The 20,028-nt window shown below is 44.8% G+C and overlaps 1 protein-coding gene across 2 annotated transcripts in view; it reads left to right on the top strand.

Moving 5' to 3' along the window:
* Positions 1 to 20,028, top strand: part of IPO5 (importin 5) — a 111,835-nt gene that overhangs the window by 36,637 nt on the left and 55,170 nt on the right. For both annotated transcript variants that reach the window (XM_053306531.1, XM_053306533.1), the window contains exons 10-18: positions 1,543 to 1,649; positions 13,452 to 13,576; positions 13,661 to 13,750; positions 13,829 to 14,002; positions 14,195 to 14,413; positions 16,354 to 16,437; positions 17,382 to 17,514; positions 17,593 to 17,714; positions 18,324 to 18,420. In XM_053306531.1, the coding sequence (XP_053162506.1) occupies positions 1,543 to 1,649; positions 13,452 to 13,576; positions 13,661 to 13,750; positions 13,829 to 14,002; positions 14,195 to 14,413; positions 16,354 to 16,437; positions 17,382 to 17,514; positions 17,593 to 17,714; positions 18,324 to 18,420 (1,151 nt within the window). The remainder of the gene's footprint in view (positions 1 to 1,542; positions 1,650 to 13,451; positions 13,577 to 13,660; positions 13,751 to 13,828; positions 14,003 to 14,194; positions 14,414 to 16,353; positions 16,438 to 17,381; positions 17,515 to 17,592; positions 17,715 to 18,323; positions 18,421 to 20,028) is intronic.

The following is a 20,028-nucleotide window of genomic DNA, read 5'->3' as shown; positions in this document are numbered from 1 at the left end:
GGTGAGGGTGGGGAGATCTCTGAGGTGAGTGGGGCTGTGGCAGGGGATAAGGGGAGCAATCAAGTACTAGCACACAGATGTTCTAGAGCGCACAAGAGTTCCAATACTGAAGCAGAGAGAAATAATAGCAGCGGCCAGAAGAGGTGGGTGGATGGTGGGTGAAGCCCCGCCAGCTGGGAGGCAGGAGGCAGCACCGGAATGCCCTGGCCCACCCGCCGAGGCGAGATAGCGGCGGCAGCAGGCCCTGTCCCGGCCGCATGGAGGAAACAGCGGCAGGATAGCCTGGCAGCAGGGGGGAGCTAGCTTTCACAAAGGGTCTTTGGCTGCAAGGGGATAGCTTGTAAATCTCATAAAAGGGGGGACTACAGGTCTTCCATTTGCAAATATTATTTTAAAAGATGGTTCATTCAAATGTATTGACATATCCATTAGAGCACAGTGATTTATAGATGGCTAGAAGCACTTTACTATATTTAGCACATATCTTTTCTCTCTTGGCAAGTACTTAATATATAAATTACCTTAATGCTAGAAAAAACAAAGTAGTAGCATATTTACTAGAGCAGTTTGTACAAATGCTGGAGCATGCTTCAGTTTTTTGATGGGATAGAGTAATAAAATTATAACTTGAGATTTAGCCGTTTAAGCAGAATGTGTAGAATAGGAGCATGGAACTTAATAAATGACTGTTTCTTAAGTCTTACGGTTATAGTAAGCCCTGACCAAAAGTAACATATGGACAGTCTTAAATGCAGCACATGATATCTTATTACAGATGCTAAGAATTCAGCATTTTAAATACTTTGGCAAATTTAATTCTGTTGTGAGTAAACACAAAAATTGTGCAAAAGTATTTTAACTTTAAAATGTTTTAAATTGCTGTTTAAGACCTCTTCTCTCCAAAAGTACACATTGGGCTGGTTTGGACAATTCGTGGCTCACTGGACCCTAACTCGCTTAATAAAAATGTGTGCACACCTGAAGTGCACATTCTTTCTCTCCTCCAGGCACTCCAGTGTCCCTTTCCCTCCTCATGTGGGAGGGCAGTTCACTTGAACTGCCCCTCTATACATGCTACAAATAGTAGTTTAAATTAGTAGTCGCACATGTAGAGGAGCAGTTCAGAAGAAGCATCCCCCCATGTGATGAAGGAAAGACATGCCAAGAGGGAGGAAAGATGATACATGTACATAGGAACATAGAAAGCTGCCTTATATCAAGTGTAACTATTGGTCCATCTAGCTCAATGTCTGTACTGACTGACCGTGGCTTCCGAGGTTTCAAGTAAATGTCTTTCCCAGCCCTACCTGGAGGTGCCAGGTAGTGAACCTGGGACCTTCTGTGTGTAAAGCAGATGCTCTACCACTTAGCTATGGCCCCATACCTCACTTATGGCATGTGCTAGGGTTGGCAAACAAATTGTTTTCTAGCAGAACTGAAAACACTAAGAAGCATGAAGGAATAAAACTCAGTGCTGACTTTATTGGCTGCTATTATTTTCTGCTGGACTCATGGATTTTTTAATGTACAAACTGACTTTAGTAATGCTGTTGCTGGTGAGAGTGCGTTGGACAGAATGGCATGTGGCCTAGGCGGTAAACTTGTTCTGCCTATGATAAAAGAACATATTATGCAGATGCTTCAGAATCGTAAGTAATTTGATTTTGGACTTTGCCAGATATTACAATATTCTAACTAATGGAAATGTTTCTGGGTGCTGAGTGGTAAAGATCAATGAAAATGTATTGTGAAGAACATGTATTGATAACTTTGCAGCCAGTGGCCTGGATCCAGAGAGGACCATACACACAGGAAAGATGTACATTCATGTAGGCCTTTTCCTTTTCAAACTTAATTTTTCTAACCACATAATAGAGAAATAGGCCTTGGCTGTAATGTTGACATAATTGTGATACACAGGATAGCATTCTATTCCCTGCTTCCCCAAAGTCAGGGATTCATAATTTTAAATGTTCTTGAAAAGAAATGTGGCTAAACTTAGCAAAAGATGTTATCAGACATATTTTGTATATTCACATTAGAGAAGTACATAGAACAGGTGCCACCCAACCACGTAATTGCAGATATGAGCAACGTGAGCATTGGACTTGGGTTTTGAAAAATGAGTATACTGTCATGAACTAGTGTTCAGATTTTAAACATCGATTTAACAATGTGCGGTGGCTTTTGCCAAAGTATGTGAAGCAGCATCCTGTAACTGGCAAATAAGGAAAGTCTGTCTTTCCTTATTTGCCAGTTACAAATTCCTTCCTTATTTGCCAGCCCCTGGTGGCGCAGTGGTAAAACTGCCGCCCTGTAACCAGAAGGTTGCAAGATCGATCCTGACCAAGGGGCTCAAGGTTGACTCAGCCTTCCATCCTTCCGAGGTCAGTAAAATGAGTACCCAGAATGTTGGGGGGCAATATGCTAAATCATTGTAAACCGCTTAGAGAGCTTCCAGCTATAGAGCGGTATATAAATGTAAGTGCTATTGCTAAGTGCTATTGTGACCAAACCATGTATAACACTGGAGATCCATGATTAGATCTCTGTGTCTTGTACTTTATTTCAAGCCATGGACGGGGTGGGGGGGACTGCCAGATTGGGAGAATGATGTTAAGCGAAGGATGTCTCACCCTGTCCCTCCATTCTGTGTTTGCTATCTTATTTTCAGCTGCTATTAGCCTCGGGGAGTGGGGACAGGAAATAGAAGCTCAAAAGTACCTGTGTCTCCATCTAATGGAGCTAATGATTTTAGTGGGGCAAGTTAACTACTACTACTACTACAATATTTATATACCGCTTGTAAATCAAAGTTATCAAAGCAGTTTACATAGAAAAATAAATACATCAAGAAGATGGTCCCCTGTCCCCAAAGGGCTCACAATCTAAAAAGAAACATAAGGCAGGCCCTAGCAACAGCCACTGGAGGGATGCTGTGCTGGGGATGGATAGGTCCAGTTGCTCTCCCTCTGCTAAATATAAGAGAATCACCACTTTGAAAGATGCCTCTTTGCTTAGTTAGCAGGGGTACTTTAGACTGGGGAAATGGTTGGAGGGAAGGAAGGGTTTAACACTCTCTTCCCTAGCACTTCCTCCTTGATCAGACTAGCAATCCCTTGTGGCAGATCTGATGGTTTTTTAAAGCAGGGAGATCTGATCAGTTATTCAGCCTTATTCCAACATATCAGGTTTTAAGTTTGCACTGATGTAGGTGGCCCTAGGGAACTGCAACACAATTTGGGTACAAAATGATTTGTAACCGAATCTGGCCAGTTCGGGTGATTTGTAGACAAAACAAATTACCCCTGTCCTCAATTGCCCAGATTCAGGTACAAAACAAATTACCCCGATTCAGATCCGAAAAATTCAGAGATGTAGACCTCCATTTTGTGGCCAAAGTGGGGTGGGTGGTAGTGCCTAGTGGATGGAAGCTACCACCCAAATTTCAAAGAAATTGGGCAAAGGGGTGATTTTTAAATGATTTTTGAAGTTTACGAGTCTTTAAGATTTTTCCCATAGGAAATAATGGGGATTTCAGCAACCTTATAGATCCATGTGGGGGGCACCGGGGTGGCCCAGAGAGGATTGTGGTGGGTGGTAGTGAGCCACCCTGGAGTTATGGGGCTGCTGAAATCTCCATTATTCCCTATGGGGGGGAAGCTTAAAGATGCACAAAATTCAGAAATTCTTTTTTAAAAAAACAAAAAAAACTTCACCAATTTCTTTGAAATCTGGATGGTAGCAGGCACCCATTGGGGCACTACCCCTGATCCACTCTTCTGCCCCCAAAACCCCCTTTCTTCCCCAAAGACATGCCAACTTCAAAAATTCTTTTAAAATCACCCCTTTGCCCAATTCCTTTGAAATCTGGATGGTAGCTTCCTTGCACCCATTGGGCACTACCACCCACCACAACCCACTCTGGGCCACCCTGGTGTCACCCCCCCCAGGGAGTTATAACTAAGGCTGCTGAAATCCCCATTATTCCCTATGGGGGAAAGCTTAAAGGAACTACCACCTGACCCACTCTTCTGCCCCCGAAACCCCCTTTCTGCCCTGAATCTGCTCCAAAGACATGCCAACTTTAAAAGTCACCCCTTTGCCCAATTTCTTTGAAATTTGGGTGGTAGCTTCCAACCACTGGGCACTACCACCCACCCAACTCTTTTGGCCCCAGGACCCTTTTAAAAAAAATCTGAATTGATTCAAATTCAGAAAATTCAGATACAAATCGAATCTGGGGTGATTTGGTGGGGGTCAGATTCGAACCCAAAACAAATCGGGAGTGTTTCAATTTGGGTACAAATCAAAACAAAAAAATCAATTTGTGCCACACCCCTAGATGGCTTCTTAGAATTCATTCTCTCATATATACACACACACACACACACACACACACACACACAATTTGTTGTGTTTATATACTGCCGTATATAACATCTCAGGGTGGTTTACCCCCATTTAATCCAAAATAGCCTCCAGGCACCAGTTCAGGGTATCATCTTCCTCCCTGGTGTCAGCTGACTTAAAAGATGGGTAGAGATGTGTGTCCTCAGCCTATTGATGACACTACAGCCTAAACCTGCGATGACCTCTCCCAGCAGTTTCATGTATATCTGGAACAGTATGGGGAATAGAACAGAATTCTGCAGCACCCATAGGCCAGTGATGTAGGGATAGAAAGGCATCACCTGAGTATATCCCCCCCCCCCCCCAGTTAGAACCAGAGCCACCATAAAATAGTGCCCGGAATCCCAACCCAGAATGATACCATGGTAAATGATATTGAAAACTTTTGAGAGGTCAAGGATTATCAACAGCATCACACTTCTCCTTGTCTGTCCCCTCATTGGTCATCCACCAGGGCAACCCTTGATCGCTGTAGGAGTCCATGGTCACTCACAACTGGGTCTTCTGCACCTGCACAGGAAGCCATGGAAGAATCTTTAGCTCTGTTTAGGCACATTCTGGCCCATTAAGGCTTAGTGATATCGGAGCCTTAAAAGGTGTCTATAGTACCAGCAGTAGAGTGCTTCCCTCTTCAGTTCCTTCTCATACATTGCTTGTGCTGCCTCGGGAGGAATATGCTCCTATTTTCCCTCGGCTTACTGTAAGAGTTAAATATCAGTTTTGGCTCATTTTCTGGGTTTTTTTACTTTGGACTGTTTTTTCTGACTACTCTCTGCTTGCTGTTCTGGACTATTTCTGACTCTGATTTTCGGTTTTGACCTCAGACTGTTTACTGACTACTCTTTGCTTACTGCTCTGGATTGTCTATCTGACTCTGATTTTTGGACTGACCTTGGATTGTTTTTGGAATTGCTGCTATGTCTGGCTCTAAGAGTTTCAAGTGCTGTTCAGGTTGCAAGGGCACTATCCCTTCCTTTTGATGGACATGATGACTGCTTGATCTGCTTAGGAGACTTGCATAACACTAGTGCGTGTAAGGTGTCTTTGCTTTCAAAAGAAAATACAACTGAGTTTAACTTAGTTTAAAAGTTTCCCTATATGAGACTATGCTTTGTCCAGGAACCCCCAGACCGAGACAGCCTTTGCCCCCTCATGTTGCGGCACCTTATATGTCGGCAGCCTTGGCGCCGACAACTTTGACGCCCACTCCCTTTTTTTAAAGCTGTTGGAAAAGGGGCATGAGAAGCACAGACATAGACATGATTGTGACTGCTCAGTGTCGTTGGAACCCCATGAGAAAAAGGAGAAAAGGTATGACTCCTAGGGGTCATTGCCGAAGACTAAACCTACTTCATCAGGTTCAGCCTCGGCATAAAAAGTTCCATCTTCGACGCCTGTGAAGACTCTGTCTCCACCCTTAGTGCAACCCGGGACATCGTATTCATCTCTCCCGGTGCCACTGTTGAGGCGACCTCAGTGTCAACAGGGCACCGATTTCTGATGTTGAAGCACTTGGTGCCGGTCGCTTCAACACCGAAAACCACTTCCCCGGCACCGGAGCATTCGCCGCTGGTGGCATCAAGTGCCCAGGCAGCGGAGCTGGCGCCGATTCTGTTGTCTACAGGGCATCATTTGTCACCGGTTCATTCAACACCTATGTCCCCGATAGTAATTTCGTGTACTACAACGTCAGTCCGATCATCTCAGCGTCCAACAGACATGCCAGTTACACCTTTCTTGGATTCACCAACTCTGCGAAACTTGCTGCGTCAGGAACTTTAGAAACTTTTAGGCTCAGCAAATTTGCCTCCTTCTGGTTTTAACTTCAGGGGTGTTATACTCTCACAAGGCCTTGATGTGGATGAGACAGGTTCTCCTTTGCCAGTCCCCAAGACTCCAGCTGGAGGTCTCTCCACTTTGACTCCGCAGTGTCCTTCTGTGTTACCCTATAGGGACTGCTACCACTTCTTGGCTTCACGGGCCCAATTTGGTCTTTTGGATTACGGAAGCTCCCCAGGGGCAATTGATTCGCCTTGTCTAAGGCACAGGGAACACACACACTCACGTGCATTTTATGGTTCCCTGGCCCTTCCTTATGATTTCAACGAATATAGACTATGGAAGACAATGCACCTTAGGGAATCTACTCCCGAATTTGGAGCATGTTCTTCCTGCAGACCCATTTAAAGTGCCTGCTGTTTCTGCAGTATGTTCAGGACCTGCCACACTGTTGCCTAGAGCACCGTCACCAACTCTGGTGCAGCTTGTCATGCCGGTCCCTGATTTTCCATAAGGACCTCAATGACAGGCATCTCCTGTTCCACCAAGACATCTGGGGCCTGTATACCCACCTGTGGCCCCAAGGTCACCATCTACACTGTTGCTCCCAGACCCTGCACATCCTCATCCCCTAGATCTGGGATTGGATGGGGAATCTTCATATGCCTCTGACCCAGAGTCTGATGCCTCAGAGGTTCCAATAGGAACATTGCCTGACGATAATATGGGCAGCAGATCATCGGACTCCCCTTCAGAGGAAACCAAGTCCTAACATGCTCAGATACAGGAAATGGCTAGGACCTTGGACCTTGACCTTCTTCCACCAGAAGATACAGTGACAGACCCAGTGTATAGTTACCTCTCGAGTTCCTCTGTTGCATACCCTACAGCAGAGTTTCTCAACCACCGGTCCGGGGACCGCTGCCGGTCCCCGAAGGGTTGAGCGCCGGTCCCTGACTGGGAGTCAAACCCCCCCCCCAACAACTGCAATCAAGGCACTCACTTCCTCAATTTTGCACATGGTACGGAAGAGGAAGAGTATCACCTTCTTGTCCCTTGCCTCCACGTGCTGCTGTGATCTTCCTACAGCTATTTTATTCCCTATCTTTACAGCTTCAAACTGTATGCGGTGTGGAAGGTATGCCACCTGAAGGGCTGCCACTTGAAGGGCTGCTGGTTCTTGCATGCTCATTGTTTGCAGCCAAAGGTTGATTGATTGAAACCCAGCTGCCTATTGTGGTCGAGGCGCCTTGAGAGGGAACGCTGTTTCCCTCTTGCATCGGTGGGGTGTTGTGGTCCCTCTGCCCCCTGTAACCCCCTGGTCTGCACCGCCGGTGGAGGATGGCGGTCCCCTTTATGACCTCGCCGGGTGCGGGGGACAATCTCTGGCCGGGATCATGCCGCAGTGAGGGCTAAGAAGAGGAGGGAGGGAGGAGGGCCGCCTTGGCTCACCTCGCAGGTATGCGCGGGCAGCATGTGGGACCACGTGAGCTGCGTGGCCCCAAAGGCAGGCTGGTGTGATTGGCTCCCGCAGGGGAGTTGGGAGGGGGGCACAGAAGTGCACATTGTGAGAGAGGATGGGGAACACTTGCTACACTCTGGTGCGCAAGCACAGTGGCGGCAGCTCTTGGACCCAGGCGACCTTCCGAGTGCAGTCCGGTGCACCATTGCCTCACCCACCCTGAACAGTGCCTCGTCTCCCCAGCGAGGAAAATGAGGCATCTACCACTACAACGCCCCACACCCTCCGCCATCTCAGAATCACCCCCTTTCTTTTAATGCCAGGTCTCCACCGCTCTTCTTCACATTTTCTTTCACCATTAAAAAAACCCCATTCCCAGCACCTGCCATGTAACGAATTTAACGAGTTTTGGAGGAGCTGCACGGGTTTCATTAGGTCCACCTCACAAAGTGCACATCTAAGAGCAGGATCCAGATCAAGTCAGGTGATCATGACCAAGCAGCATTGACACAAATGAGAGATGACTAAATTAATTTCAGTGGGTGGTCGTGACTAACGTTGTCTGGATCCTGCCCTGCGACTACACAACTCCTGCTAAAACTCCACCTCCATCATGAGAGGGTTAAACTGTAGATTTCCGGCTCTACTGAGCTTGCCCTGCTCTCCTCTCCTCACCTCCTTTTTGCTTTGCTTGACATCCAGCCTGATGAAGCATTTTGGGGGATTCAAAAGCTTGCTTGTGCGTTGTTTTCATTGCCCCCATGTAGCTTTTGAATTTTTCTAATGGCCCAACATCCCCTCTCCATTGAGTAATCACAAGCACCTCCACCCCCACCCCACACATACTGAAGACATACTGGAGACAAATTTGTTCACCCAGGCTTTTAGATTCAGGGGTTCTCAACCTTGGGTATCCAGACATTGGTGGACTTCTACTCCCATAATCCCCAGCCATAATGGCCAAATGCCATTGTGGTTGGGGGTTATGGGAGTTTAACTGAGGGACCCAAGGTTGAGAACCCCTAATATTCCATGTTTGCAAAAGATTCCAAATTTAATTATTTTAATGCTTATATTATTTTAATTGTAAACTGCCCAGAGATGCAAGTTTTGGGCAGTATAGAAGTCTGATAGATAGGTAGATAGGTAGATAGATAGATAGATTTGAAACCCCTTTACTAACTGCCGGTCCGGGAAACTGCGCATGAAGAATGTAGCGGTCCTTGAAACTCTGCACGAAGAATTTAGCGGTCCTTGACTCCAAAAAGGTTGAGAAACACTGCCCTACAGCACTCCCGATGTTGACGTCATTGGTAGCTGCTGCTAAAACCGCCTGGTCTGCTCTTTTGACAGCTACACAGCCATGCAAGAAATTTGAGCACTTGTATTGTATTCAAGATGTTTCTTTCCCTTTTCTTTTTAAACATCCTGCTCCAAACTCCCTGGTGGTTGATTTGCACTTCATTCCAGATCGTCACGAAAGCACTCAGCCCCAGTGGACAAGGAAGGGAGGAAGCTGGACTCCATAGCCCGGAGGTTCTGTTCATCGAGCTGCCTATCCTTCAAAGTGGCTAATTACATGGCCTGTATGGCCAAGTATCAACAGTCCCTGTGGGACAATATGAAGGAGGAGGCCACCCTGCCTGAGCCCTGTAAGGGGAGGTTTTTGTCTACGCTCTCAAAGTCAGCGGACTTAGCTCGATAACAACTGAGCACCACCAAGCACCTCATGGAAACTGAGTCGAAGGTGCTGGCAGGGTCCATAGCATTACGGCGTCAAGCCTGACTTGTTTCAACATCTCTGGAGCCCAGTATGAAAGAGAAGATCGAAAACCTTCACTTTGATGGGCAAGGCTTATTCTCTAAGGACATGGATGAGACCATGGAGCACCTTCAAAAAATCTTGGTTTACAGCCCAGACCTTTGCTCAGTCCCAGCAGTCGTCCTCATACCACCAAAGGTATCAGCCTCTGTTTAAGCAACGGTACCAACCTCGCCCCTCGCAGGATAGAGGTTCTTACCGAGGGGGATCTAGACAATATTCCAGGCACCCTTTCCACCAGCGCCCAAAGAGCCGGCAAAAATCGAAGTCCTTTTGAGATCAGCCTAAACAGTCTTTCTGAGATATCTGACCTGGAAGTGTCTTTACCTCTCCCTTCAGTTGACATCCACCTTGCCTCCTACTTCTCTTCCTGGTGTCATATTACATCAGACACCTAGTTGTTATGCATAGTGCATGATAGCTTTGCCATTGAATTTTACTCCATATCTGCCCACACAGGCATGAAATACACCCACTCAACTCCTACCCTTGAAGTAGAGATAGCTTCACTTCTCCAAAAGGATGCCATAGAACCAATGCTTTCTTCATCCATGCACGCTGGGTTCTATTCAAGATACTTCCAGGTCCCAAAACATGATGGTGGCCTTCGCTCCATCCTGGACTTCAGAGAGTTAAACAAATATGTCTGAACTGCAAAGTTTCGTATGATCTCTCTTCAGTCAATTTTGTCTCTCTTATGGGAGGAGGAGTGGTTTGCGTCTTTAGCCCTCAAGGACGCTTATTTTCACATATCCATTCGTCCGTGGCACAGCCAGTTATGTTTCTGTTTGGGCACTCAAGCTTATCAGTATAAAGTGCTCCCCTTTGGACTCTGTACGACCCCTAGAGTCTTCGCAAAATGTATGACGGCTGTCATTGGATACCTGCGTGTTCAAGGCATATCAGTCTTCCCCTATTCGAATGACTGGCTTTTTACAGCAAGGGACAAGTCTACTCTACAGTTCCACTTGCAACTTATTCTCTCTCTTCTTGCTGATCTAAGACTCACTGTCAACCTGAAAAAATTGATTTTGACTCCTCAAAAGGACTCTACAGTGCATTGGGGATGTACAGTATATTGGGGGTGTTGGATGCAGGCGAGAAACGTACATACTTACCTGCAGAATGCATACAGCCCATCTCTTCCATGGTGGTCGCCTTCCAGTCTGTCCCCAGATAACGAGTTCACTTCATCCAGCGCTTGTTGGGCCTGATGGCTTCTTGTACTATGCCTCAGAATGAAGAGCCTGCAACTCTGGCTGCTGTCTGTCTTCCAGCCAACTCTAGACAGCAAAAACAAGTGGTTTTGTTCTACATGGTATTTTATGGTGGTCCTAACCAGATTCCCTAACACAAGGGATCCCTTTTCAGTTGTTGATCCCATGGTGTTGGTCACCACAGATGCGTTCATGCAGGGCTGGGGCACTCACTTTGGAACTCTGAATTCGCAAGGTTTGTGGAACCCCCAACAAAAGGAACTCTGCATTAACTTCTTGGAGCTCCTGTCTGTGTTCCTGGCCTTTAAGGCATTTCTACTTCTTCTCCAAGGCCAGGCAGTTCAAGTTTATATTGATAATACTACAGCTATTGCCTACTTGACCCACCACAGGGGTACTGTATCTAGGTCTTTAAACAACCTTGCTCTTCAACTCTGGGACTGGTGCCTACGTTATAAGATCACACTTAAGGCCATTCATATAGAGGGAGAGGATAATATCCTGGCTGACTCACTTAGCCGGGACATCTCCTTCTCTACTTCCCATGAATGGGAGCTTAATGGCATAGTGCTGTTGGACCTCTTTGACACATGGGCTACACCAACTGTGGACTTGTTTGCCACAGTAGGTAATGCTAAGTGCCCTGCTCTAAGGCAGGCCTTGGCAAGGGATCGGGAGACACCTTCGAACTATGTTGGCAAGGCAGACTTTATTTCCTTTTCCATCCTTTTCCATTGTTGTCTAGGATAATAGAGAAGATCCTCCAGGAACACACTCAGTGCATTCTGGTGTGTCCCTGATGGCCCAGGCAACAGTGGTTCCCTGCTCTTTGACTGTGCAAAGAATCCTACCTTCGCCTCCCACTTCGGGATCTCCTCACAAGGGAAGGAGGACAAGTTTTCCACCATGCGCTGAGGTCCTTATCACTGATGGTGTGAAGGCCGAACTTCTAGACAGTATCCTGTTGAACGAAAGAAAGGCCTTTACAAGAAGGTCCTACAAATCCAAATGGAAGAGTTTCACATCCTTTGCTTTGTCAAAAGGTTTTAACCCTTTCCAGGCCTCGATTCGACAGATACTCCTCTACCATGCTCACTTTAAAGGGCTGGAACCTTTAAGGTGAGCAATGGTAGCCAGGTGAACTATCAAGGTGCATCTGGCTACCATTTCAGCACACCACCAAGGCTGGGATGGTAAATCTGTCTTCGTCCATCCTGACTCCAAATGATTCCTCAAAAGGATTAACAACCTGTATCCTTCTGTGAGGACACCCATTGAGCCTTGGGGCCTCTCCCTTGTTCTGTTCACACTTACAGAGGCTCCCTTTGAACCATTGCTTTCTGCCTCCACGAAAATGCTATGCCTAAAAACCGCCTTCCTTGTTGCCATCACTTCACCAAGGCGGGTCAGCGAATTCGCTGCTCTGATGGTGGACTCCAAATATACCAAGTTCTATCTGGATAAGGTCATCATTCGCCCAGATCCTAACTTCCATCCGAAAATTGTATCGGATGTTCATATTAACCAGGACGTTGTATTTCCTATGTTTTTCTGTGAGCCTGCTATGCCCCTGGAACGTTCTATGCATGCTTTGAACGTGAGAATACATTTGCTTTATTTTTTGAGCTATACTAAGATATTCAGGCAGTCAAACAAACTGTTTGCCTCCTATATGGGGACAAGTAAAGGCCTTGCCATCTCAAGACAAAGATTGTCCAATTGACTGGTTCAGTTAATCTTCTTTTGCTTCAAGAAGCAAGGCATTCAGCTGCTCTCCAAGATCAGGGCATGTTCCACTAGGTCCATAGCCACCTCAGCTGGCCACAGGCCGGGCATTAGCATGAAGGACATTTTCAGGGCTGCTACCTGGTCCTCGGACCTGCCCTTTGTCCGTCACTATGCCGTGGACTTGCCATTTGCTTCAGACGCTAAATTTGTTTGGGCGGTCTTGAAAAAAAAATACTGTAACTGCTAGCACCCACCTCCTCTTTTACATGGGAGCTAGCCACTCACCCAGTTGTAAGTGACCATGGACCCCAACAGAGATAAACAGGTTGCTTACCTGTAACTTATGACCTCTGTGGGGGTCCATGGTCACTAACAACACCCGCCCAGCCATGCCCTCTGCTAGCTTCTTTTAGCTTCTTTTATTCACTTACCTGTGCTGCTGTGACGTTGGTTGTCTTCTCTATTCCGGATGATGAAAGTCTCTTCACAGCGGCCATTTCAGGAACCAAAGAGGGAGGCGCTCTACTGCTGGTACTATAGACACCCTTTAAGGCTCCAATATCACTGAGCCTTAAAGGGCCAGCATGTGCCTAAACAGAGCTAAAGATTCTCCCGTGGTTTTCTGTGCAGGCGCAGAAGACCCAGTTGTGAGTGACCATGGACCCCTACAGAAATCATAAGTTACAGGTAAGCAACCTGTTTTTCTTGCAGCCTAGAATGGAGGAGAACATAAGAATAGCCCTGCTGGATCAGGCCCAAGGCCCATCTGGTCCAGCATCCTGTGGCCCACCAAATGCCGCTGGAAGCCATAGGCAGGAGTTGAGGGCATGCCCTCTCTCCTGCTGTTACTCCCCTGCAACTGGTACCCAGAGGCACCCCATCCCCAAGGCTGGAGGTGGCCTAGAGTCCTCCGACTAGTAGAAAGCAATAGAGCAAGTTCAAGTAAAACCCATGTTCTGGGTGAAAAGGTCTTGTTTCTATTTGCTTCTTACTGGCTAATCTTGCTTCAATTTTATATCTTTCAATATAGCTGACTGGAAGTACAGGCACGCTGGCTTGATGGCCCTATCGGCTATTGGAGAAGGCTGCCACCAACAGATGGAGGGGATTCTGAATGAAATAGTCAACTTGGTTTTGCTTTTCCTTCAGGATCCTGTAAGTTTAAAGCATTTGGCTTCTTCAGAATTCATATTCTATTGTGTTTATGAACTTGCTAATTGTTAAAGCTATGTTTTTCAGCACCCAAGAGTAAGATATGCAGCTTGTAATGCAATTGGTCAGATGGCTACAGACTTTGCACCAGGCTTCCAGAAAAAATTCCATGAGAAGGCAAGTAGAAAGCTATGTAACATATATTGACTCAGTTCATTTGGGGGCTTTTACTCACAGTTGCCATCTGTGTTATAGGTAATTGCAGCTCTTCTGCAGACCATGGAAGACCAAGGCAACCAACGTGTTCAAGCTCATGCAGCTGCTGCTCTGATCAACTTTACTGAAGACTGCCCCAAATCACTGCTTATTCCTTATTTAGATAACTTAGTGAAGCATCTTCATTCTACTATGGTGTTAAAACTGCAGGAGGTAAGAAGCTTAACTTGAGGATGGTGAATATAGTACACATTTGCCTTTTTTTTTACTAGTATCCAACAACATTTGTGTTTTGTTAACACCACAATTTGTACAAATAACAGTGTATATAGATTTCTGAACTGTTTAATTTCTATACCGTGTAAATTCAAATCATAAACTTGTTTGACTTTGTTTTCCCCACAGTTGATAGAAAAAGGCACTAAGCTGGTATTGGAACAAGTGGTCACATCCATTGCATCAGTTGCTGATACGGCTGAGGAAAAGTTTGTTCCATACTATGATTTATTTATGCCTTCACTTAAACACATTGTTGAGAACGCTGTGCAGAAGGAACTTAGACTCCTAAGAGGAAAAACCATTGAATGTATTAGCTTAATTGGCCTAGCAGTAGGTAAAGATAAGGTAGGTTTTCCTTTGAATGTTTGCTATCCTTGATGTGGTAACTTAAGGGCAGGTCCTGTCATCCTATGAAACCATGGTTTATTTCAACTAAGGTTTATTTAACAAACCTGGATTGGCACGACAAATGATCATCCAATCTGTTTCACTGTGTCATGGTTTATTTGGGTCCCGCTCCATTTTTTCTCTCTCTGAAGCTTCAAGATTCAGTCCCAGGTTGCTTTGTTCTACCTTGCTACGGGGAAAGCCTTGTCTCATTTTGTCAACCACTCACCAACCACTGGTCCCAACTAGAAAGAGAGTGTGGAAGATCAGCAAAAGCTCCTTCAGAGGTCTCCACCAGTGTTCTCTCTAATTTTTTTCATCTGTGTGCGGAATGAATTTTGTTCTGGGCAGCAGTATCAAGAGTGTGTGTGCACATGCATTCAGTGTGGGGCCTTCCTGATTCAGCCTGAGTGGGATCTAAAATTAACTGAGCCAGACATAAAAACCGTGTGAGCACACGCACACGTGCATGTCTTAGAGGGAACACTGGTCTCCACCCATGCTTGGAGCTCTGCAGCAGCGCTCAACATACTCTACTTCCTTTTCTTTGCTGTCCTTAGCTACAGTCACTCCAAGTAACCAACCACTATTAACCATTTCCTACCAACTGCATTGCATAGCCCAAGTGTATTTGTAAGCTGCAGCTCACTGTTACACATGGTTCCCACTCTTACTCTCCTATGGAAATCACATTGACATCACCCAAAATGATATCCCAAACACTCTTAACATTTCTATACCACAAACCTCACCTATACAGTTCCTAGAAGTCTTTCCCACTGCAGTTCTACCCATTCCCAGTTTGGGTTAAAAAAAGATATTTAATTCCTTAATTGATCCTTTCCCCCTCTTTTGTCGTGATTTGCTTCAAGGTGACAATCTTGACAGGATGTCATTGATCTCTCTGCACTCTTTTACGTGTATTGGGCAAAAATTGCTTCAGCTAAAAGCTTCTGCATTAAAAAGTAAAGAGCAATTTGACTAGGCAGAGAGTAGGAGACTGACCTAAGGTGTTGCTAGGTAGACTGGGAACAAGCTAATGCAAGAGATGCTTGCAGCCTAGAGTAGCTGAGTAAATCAGGACTAATGAATGTCACACAAGACCATAGTTAACAACAAAACAAGGTTGACAAATGAACTTCAGATTCTGAGTACAGATCTTGACTTGGCTTATTCACTGGTACAGGTTCAGACGTACACACTAACCATGACTAGACAAAACAAAACAAAGTTCTGCTATTTAAGGATATTTTGATGTGTAGACTGCTGCTTTTTATGCAGGCAGCTAGTTTACATAATTCCTATCTTGTCTATATATGAATTTATTTGAATTTTTAAGTAACTGTTTAAGTTGATGACAGTCAGGGGCTCCATTCATTAAAGTTCTTTTGAAACTAGTGGAACTTAAACATTTAACTGCACTGGTTGCTATTATATACTTCCGTTCATCCTTTTCTAGCTTTAGTTGTAGAACTTGTAGTAACTTGTGCACATTTATCATCCACAGTGGGGCTGTTCAGGTATTCCACCAAATTGAGCCCTGAAGATCCCCAATTTTGTGTGCACTCTTCTCCCCTTGTGAGCCCCAATGAACAACTTCATTCTATGCCACAGGAGAAGGATGTGCGGAAACCTGAGGGTTTTTTAAGTGATCTATATGGTATTCATAATCCTGGGTACTATGCTTACACAGGACCTCACAGGGTAGAATTCTCAAGCTCCTCGTGGCACTCTAAGCGCCAAGCACGACTGTTTATTCAGCAGTTAGAATGCTGATTCCCTTTCTGACCACCTGTTTGTGATGTGTCTGAACAGCCTCACTGTTAGAAGGATCCGTATAAAGTTGTGGATAATATTTAATTATTACCATAACCTAATTGGTTATGTTCTGTTTCTAGTTCATGCAGGATGCATCAGATGTGATGCAGCTCTTGCTGAAAACACAGACTGACTTTAATGACTTGGAAGATGATGACCCTCAGGTATGTCAAATACTTGTACTTTGAAAGCATTTGCAGTCATTATTTTATTAGACGTATGTGCAGTGTGTCAGTGTGCTAGCTTTAGATTACAGCTTGCTATTGCTAACTTTTCTATAGCTATATCTGTTGTGAAGCAATCTGTAGATAATTCTATGGGAATGTGACCTGTTTGAATTTTAAAATATTTTAAGATTCACTGTACATATGTGGCATTGCTTGTGATATGCATTTTTCTAGATGAGAATGCTAGTGGTTTTACTCAAAGTAGCTATAATGCCAGGACAGGTGCAAAGAAACTGAACTAATTCTAGTTCAAACTATTACAGGCTCATAAAGTGGGATGGAGAGTTTGAAACCTTTTTCTCATTCACCCACAACACCACTGAGTAGTTTGAGCTTAAAACTTTAGTAGTTTCTGCAGTCTCCACATGTTTGTAATAATGTGTTTATAGTCTTATTCTTCACCTGCAGGGATAATGTAGATATGCGGAAAATCCTCTTACTATACCAGAATAGGAATTAGCTTTGTCCAGCAGTGGTGGTATAGTGTAAGTCAGTTCCACAAGTACTTTTTTCTCTCTCAGTGCAGTTCTCAAAACTCATTGAGTGGGGTAAAAAAAAATTGGCATGTATGGCCTTTTTTATCATTAATGAGAGCTTATGTAACACAGTTACTAAAAGACTAAGCTCTAAATTGGGAAGTCCCTGTTTCCAATGTTACCTCTAACATGAACTTGCTAGAAGCCCTTAGGCAATCTATGTTCTTGCATTTTCATCCCTGGTCCCTCAGTTCAAGTGTTTCTTGTAGGAATTCAGACCTAGTAACAGTGATTTCAGTAAGCTTGAGTAAGTGTTGATCTTTAAAATGGGTTTTACTTTTACTGTGTGTTCAGATAGTAATACAATTTTTGTAGACAGTAAAGGTGAACATAAATTATTTGCAGATATCGTACATGATTTCTGCGTGGGCTAGAATGTGCAAGATCCTTGGAAAGGAATTCCAGCAGTACCTTCCTGTTGTTATGGGTCCTTTAATGAAAACTGCATCAATTAAGCCTGAAGTGGCTCTCCTAGACAGTAAGTTCTAACATTTATTCTATCCTTATTTTGTAACAAATGGCACAACACTTCTAAAACCTATTTTTCTTTTGCTAGCCCAAGACATGGAAAATATGAGTGATGATGATGGTTGGGAATTTGTAAATCTGGGAGATCAGCAAAGTTTTGGTATTAAGACGGCAGGCCTTGAAGAAAAAGCAACTGCATGCCAGATGTTGGTGAGTATTGGATCTTCTATTTTGATGGCATGCTTTGAAAAGAATTTGGTATTCAACAGAATTAAAGCCACTTAGACCGCTCTCACAAGCTAAATGTGGCTCCTAATTAAAATGCACTGTTAGAAGAGATCTGTGTAGGTTATTTTATGAGGAGTTTTAGGTAAATCTCCAGAGTAGTTCATTGGAGAGTGCAGACGTTTTCAAGCCATTGGAAGGGCAGAGGGAAAGGTGGAATGGCTGGATAACACAACAGTCTTCTCATGCCAGAAAAGGTTGGGAGCCTTTGCAGTTGTTGGGAAGGAGATAAAATAGGACCAAATTCTGTGAGAGTGGATTGTGGTTGGAACATGGAACACTTATGAGGAATATCCTTGGCTAAGTAATTAAAAGCAAGAGGATTTTCTTTTCAGTACATTCAAATAACTTTATATTCATGAACCATTTGGTAGTCCAGCTTATCACAGGCAACATGGAAAGGTTTGTACTATTTCTTGTTTTAGGTTTGTAGGTGCAAATTGCCCATCCCTGTTGCAAATGCCAACTATATTTATTGTTCAGTTAACAATTTAGCAGCACAGACTTTTTGAGGTATTGCGTTTTGTGTTTTAGGTTTGCTATGCCAAAGAGCTGAAGGAAGGATTTGTGGAATACACAGAGCAAGTTGTGAAACTGATGGTTCCTTTGTTGAAATTCTATTTTCACGATGATATCCTTTTGTTTAAACTGTTACCATTATGTCTTTAAGTTTTAATGTTATAAGATGCACAATGGTTGCAAATACTTTGGTATCCTCTTGTAAAATATTTGGAAGAGCAGCAGGATCCTAGCATTTGTGCAGGAAACATCTGCTATAGTGATAGCAACTTAGTCAAAATCTTGAAGGGCTGCAAAAATGGCCCCCATATCCTGAAAGCCATCTCTAAAAAGATTTTTCAGAGGCACTATTTATTTATTATTTATTTATTTATCAAATTTGTACACCATCCCAAACTTTCGTCTCTGAGCGGTTAACAATAGCATAAAACAGTTAAAATATATACAAAAACTTAAAACAATTTAAAAATCACTTACAAATTAAAACCTTAAAATGTTAGAGAACTGAAAAAGCTTGGGTGAAAAGGTGGGTTTTCAAATGCTTTTTAAAAATTGTCAGAGATGGGGAGGATCGTATCTCAGTAGGGAGCGCATTCCACAGTCTCAGGGCAGCAACCAAGAAAGCCCGTCCCCATGTGGCCACCAGCTGAGCTGGCGGCAACTGGAGACGGATCTCTCTGGACGACCTGAATGGGTGGTGGGGCTCATAATGAAGAAGACATTCTCTTAGATACCCAGGGCCTAAGCCATGTAGGGCTTTATAAGTTATAACCAGTACTTTGTATTTTGCCCGGAAACCTACTGGCAGCCAGTATATCAGAGGAGCATATCTCTGCCCTGTCTGTCCTGTGTAGAATGCAACCTTAACTGCAGTATTGCAAAGAACATTTTCTGCAGTTAAAGCAGCGTTGTAGGATAAAGTTGCCAGTTAGGAATATGATATGCACTCCTAGCAATTCTATTCTCATTCTAAAGAAATATCTCTAAATACTGTTTAAAACTAGTGACTACTGTACTGTTCGTGCTTGCATGCTCGTGCTCTCTCTGTATCTGTATACATCCCCACAAACACATACATACATTCACAGACACACACATCCCTCTGCAGGAATCCACTCTTCTGTGATGAGTGAAGAATTGGGTCCTCCAAGTGGAGCGGCTCCTCTGCAGTTGCTTGCCTCCTTCTCTGGGCTTCGGGCTACATTCCCTCTAAGCTGTGCATCCACACACAGAACTCCAGTCCTCTGCTGTTTTTAGCGGCCGTGTCGTTGCTCGTGGATTGCTGCATGTGTGGAGGCGGGAAAAGCCATTTGATCCTTTTTACCTTTCCATTGCCCCCACTGTGTAGCTAAGGAGCAGCCTGCCCAACAGGTCCCAGAACTGCTTCGGGGTGGCACCGCCCACCCGCTTCCCCTGGCAGGCAGCACCACAGCTACTAATACTGGCAGAGCTAGCTCCCAGGGCTCAACCAGTGTTGCCGCCGCTGCCATTGCCTCCATCAGACTCAGGGCAGCCTTTCCCACATCCAGTCCCCACCAGCTCTATTGTGGCAGCCCTAGCAGCAGCAACACTTCGATGAGCCAGTCCTCCTCACTGAAACAGAGCAGCCCCTTCTCCAGCAGAAGCACTTGTGGGTGGTACTCGTCCAGGTGACTAGGCAGAAGCAGCTGCCTCTCAGAACGCGCACACCCACCTTGCTTTTGGCCCCAAGCATGGCCAT

The sequence above is a fragment of the Hemicordylus capensis genome, chromosome 3, assembly GCF_027244095.1.
Source record: "Hemicordylus capensis ecotype Gifberg chromosome 3, rHemCap1.1.pri, whole genome shotgun sequence".
NCBI lineage: Eukaryota > Metazoa > Chordata > Lepidosauria > Squamata > Cordylidae > Hemicordylus > Hemicordylus capensis.
The sequence above is the reverse complement of the archived record's forward strand: the minus strand, read 5'-3'. Positions and strand labels throughout refer to the sequence as shown.